This window comes from Neopelma chrysocephalum, unplaced genomic scaffold (genome assembly GCF_003984885.1).
Source record: "Neopelma chrysocephalum unplaced genomic scaffold, ASM398488v2 Primary Assembly neopelma1_184417, whole genome shotgun sequence".
Classification (NCBI taxonomy): domain Eukaryota; kingdom Metazoa; phylum Chordata; class Aves; order Passeriformes; family Pipridae; genus Neopelma; species Neopelma chrysocephalum.
The window spans coordinates 17,341-19,928 of NW_020938447.1; the positions used below are offsets into that span (position 1 = coordinate 17,341).

Below are 2,588 nucleotides of genomic sequence, written 5' to 3' on the forward strand. Positions count from 1 at the left end.
TCCCCAACCTTGAGGGGCGGGGAAGGGGAAATGGGGGGGTTGATTTTGGGGGACGGGGGTGTCTGAGGGGTCACCCTCAGAGCTGGACACCCTCACCCTCACCCCAAGGCCCGGGGGGGGCTCGCCTGGCCGGGTGGGGGGTACCCGCTGCCCCCAACCCCCCCAACCCCCCCACTGACCCTCCTCCTCCATCCTCACCCTCACCCCCTTCCCCCCCCAACCCAGAAGGGGGGTCCCCCATTGTGTGCGTGTGCGTCCCCCCCTTCTTTCTTCTTTCCAGCGACCCCCCCCCGGGGCCCCCACCAGCGCCTCCCCTCCCCGGAGCGCGTCTTTCCCCGCGCCCCCGCTCCCACATTTCTCCCTCCCCATCCCCCCCCCCCTCGCAATTTGGGTACATTTTGCAGAGCTTTTGGTTCCTTATCCGGGGACTGGGCTGGCCCGTGTGATTGGCCGCGGATGTCACATGGTGAAAGTAACTTTACGGGGTCGCAGCTAGTAGGAGGGCTTTATGGAGCAGAAAAACGACAAAGCGAGAAAAATTATTTTCCACTCCAGAAATTAATGATCATGAGCTCTTATTTGATGGACTCTAACTACATCGATCCGAAATTTCCTCCATGCGAGGAATATTCGCAAAATAATTACATCCCAGACCACAGTCCGGAATATTATAGCCGGACCAGGGAGTCCAGCTACCAGCATCACCACCCGGAGCTGTACCCCGTGCCACGACCCTCCTTCCCCGACCGCCCGTTCAGCTGCGGGGGGCTCCCGGCTCCCGGCAACCCGGCCGCGCTCCAAAGGGGACACGGGCAAACTCCAGGAGGCCAACACCTCTCAGAGAAAGCACAGCAGCTCTGCGAGCAGGCTGCTCTATCCACCTCCTCCACCACTCCTTCCCCAGCCCCTCCAGCCTGCAACCAGCCAAACCCCGACCATCCCACCAGCACAGCTTCCAAACAGCCCATAGTCTATCCCTGGATGAAAAAAATCCACGTCAGTACTGGTATGCAACTTTTATTTTCCTCTCCTGTCTCTCCGCTCTCTTATTTTCACACCATGCTCGCTCCCCTCTCGCCTCTCGCTCCCTCTCCCTCTCTCTCTCTCTCTCTCTCTTTTTTTTTTATTTCCTTCCCTTCCATGAGAGCCTTTGGGTTAGCACAATTGAACTGGATTTACGACTCCGAATGGGTAATTACACCCACCATAAATTTTATAGCCGAGCTACTGTGGGCAGCCGTAGCCATGTGGCTCGGGCTGTTATGTATGTGTGAAACTCCGAAAGCTTTGTGAGGGGTGCATAAATAATTCAGTCTTTTGAGCCAGGGAAACCCCTTCCTATTAGAATAGAAACTCTTGAGCTGCCCAAAGTTCTTTATTACCTATTTAGCCTATTACTTTTTTTTTTTTTTCTTCTCCCCCGGCTCCTCCAGTCGCCTCTCCCGACCCTCTCTCCATCCACGCTGATTTTCCTTGTGTGTTTTTTCTTTTTTTTTTTTTTTTAATTTTATTTTTGGTGCCTTTTATTTTTTTGGTTCGTTTGTCTTCTTTTTTTTTTCTCCTTTCCTTTCTTTTTTTTTTTTTTTTTTGGTTAAATTTTATATTTTTTTCTCGGATTTTTTTTTGTTCCGTTTTGTTCCGTTCGTTTCGTTTTTTTTTTGTTTTCCTTCCCCTCCTTTCCAGTGAATCCCAATTACAATGGAGGCGAACCCAAGCGATCCAGGACAGCCTACACCAGGCAGCAGGTTTTGGAGCTGGAGAAGGAGTTTCACTATAACAGGTACCTGACCCGGCGGCGACGCATCGAGATCGCGCACTCGCTTTGCCTCTCGGAGCGACAGATCAAAATCTGGTTTCAGAACAGGAGGATGAAATGGAAAAAAGACCACAGGCTGCCCAACACCAAGGTGCGGGCAGCGGCCGCCGTGCCCAGCGCTTCCACCGCCCCCGCGGCCCCGGCGAGCTCGGCCGCGGGCGAGGAGCTGCCCCCGGTCACCGGCCCGGACCCCCGCGCCGAGGATATCACCAGGTTATAAAACACCCCCAGCCCCGCGCTCCAGGGACTCTGCATTATTTATAGAATCTAATATATATAGATATATATATATTTTGGTTCTTTTCCCCCTCCCCCCCTTCCCCCTCCCTCCTCCCTTCTTTCCCCCCTCTCGTAGTTGGTTTTTTTTTAAATTATAATAATGATAATTATTATTATTATTATTATTTTTCCCTCCCCCTGTGAGTATATAAAACAAAAAAAAAAACGAACGACGGCCCTTTAGATGCATGTCAGATAGCATGAGGCCAGGTGTCTGCACCTGCAGGGTGGGTTTTTTCTTTTTTCACGCCGTTTCGGGGGTTTTATTTATTTTTTAAAGCCGGAGGTGGGGAGGGGGGGATGGGGAGGGAGGGCAGGGTGGGGGGGGAGGAAGAGGGAGATGTTCTCTGGGGCGAATTTAACGAAGAAACGCTGATAATCTTGACGGCAGAAAACGAGCAAATAATAACAATAAAATAAAAGAAAAAAAGGCAAATGTAGGTATTTTTTCCCCCCTCTCCGCGTTGCAAATGCACGAGGGGCGTGGGAGCCC

At 52.1% G+C, this 2,588-nt stretch overlaps 1 protein-coding gene across 1 annotated transcript; it reads left to right on the forward strand.

The window, feature by feature from the left end:
* Positions 1-463: 463 nt before the first annotated feature.
* On the forward strand, positions 464-2,036 carry LOC113962672 (homeobox protein Hox-C4-like). The gene is given in 3 exon segments (XM_027673433.1): positions 464-485; positions 488-1,006; positions 1,684-2,036. Coding segments are annotated over 3 exon segments (894 nt in total).
* The last annotated feature ends 552 nt before the right edge of the window (positions 2,037-2,588 follow it).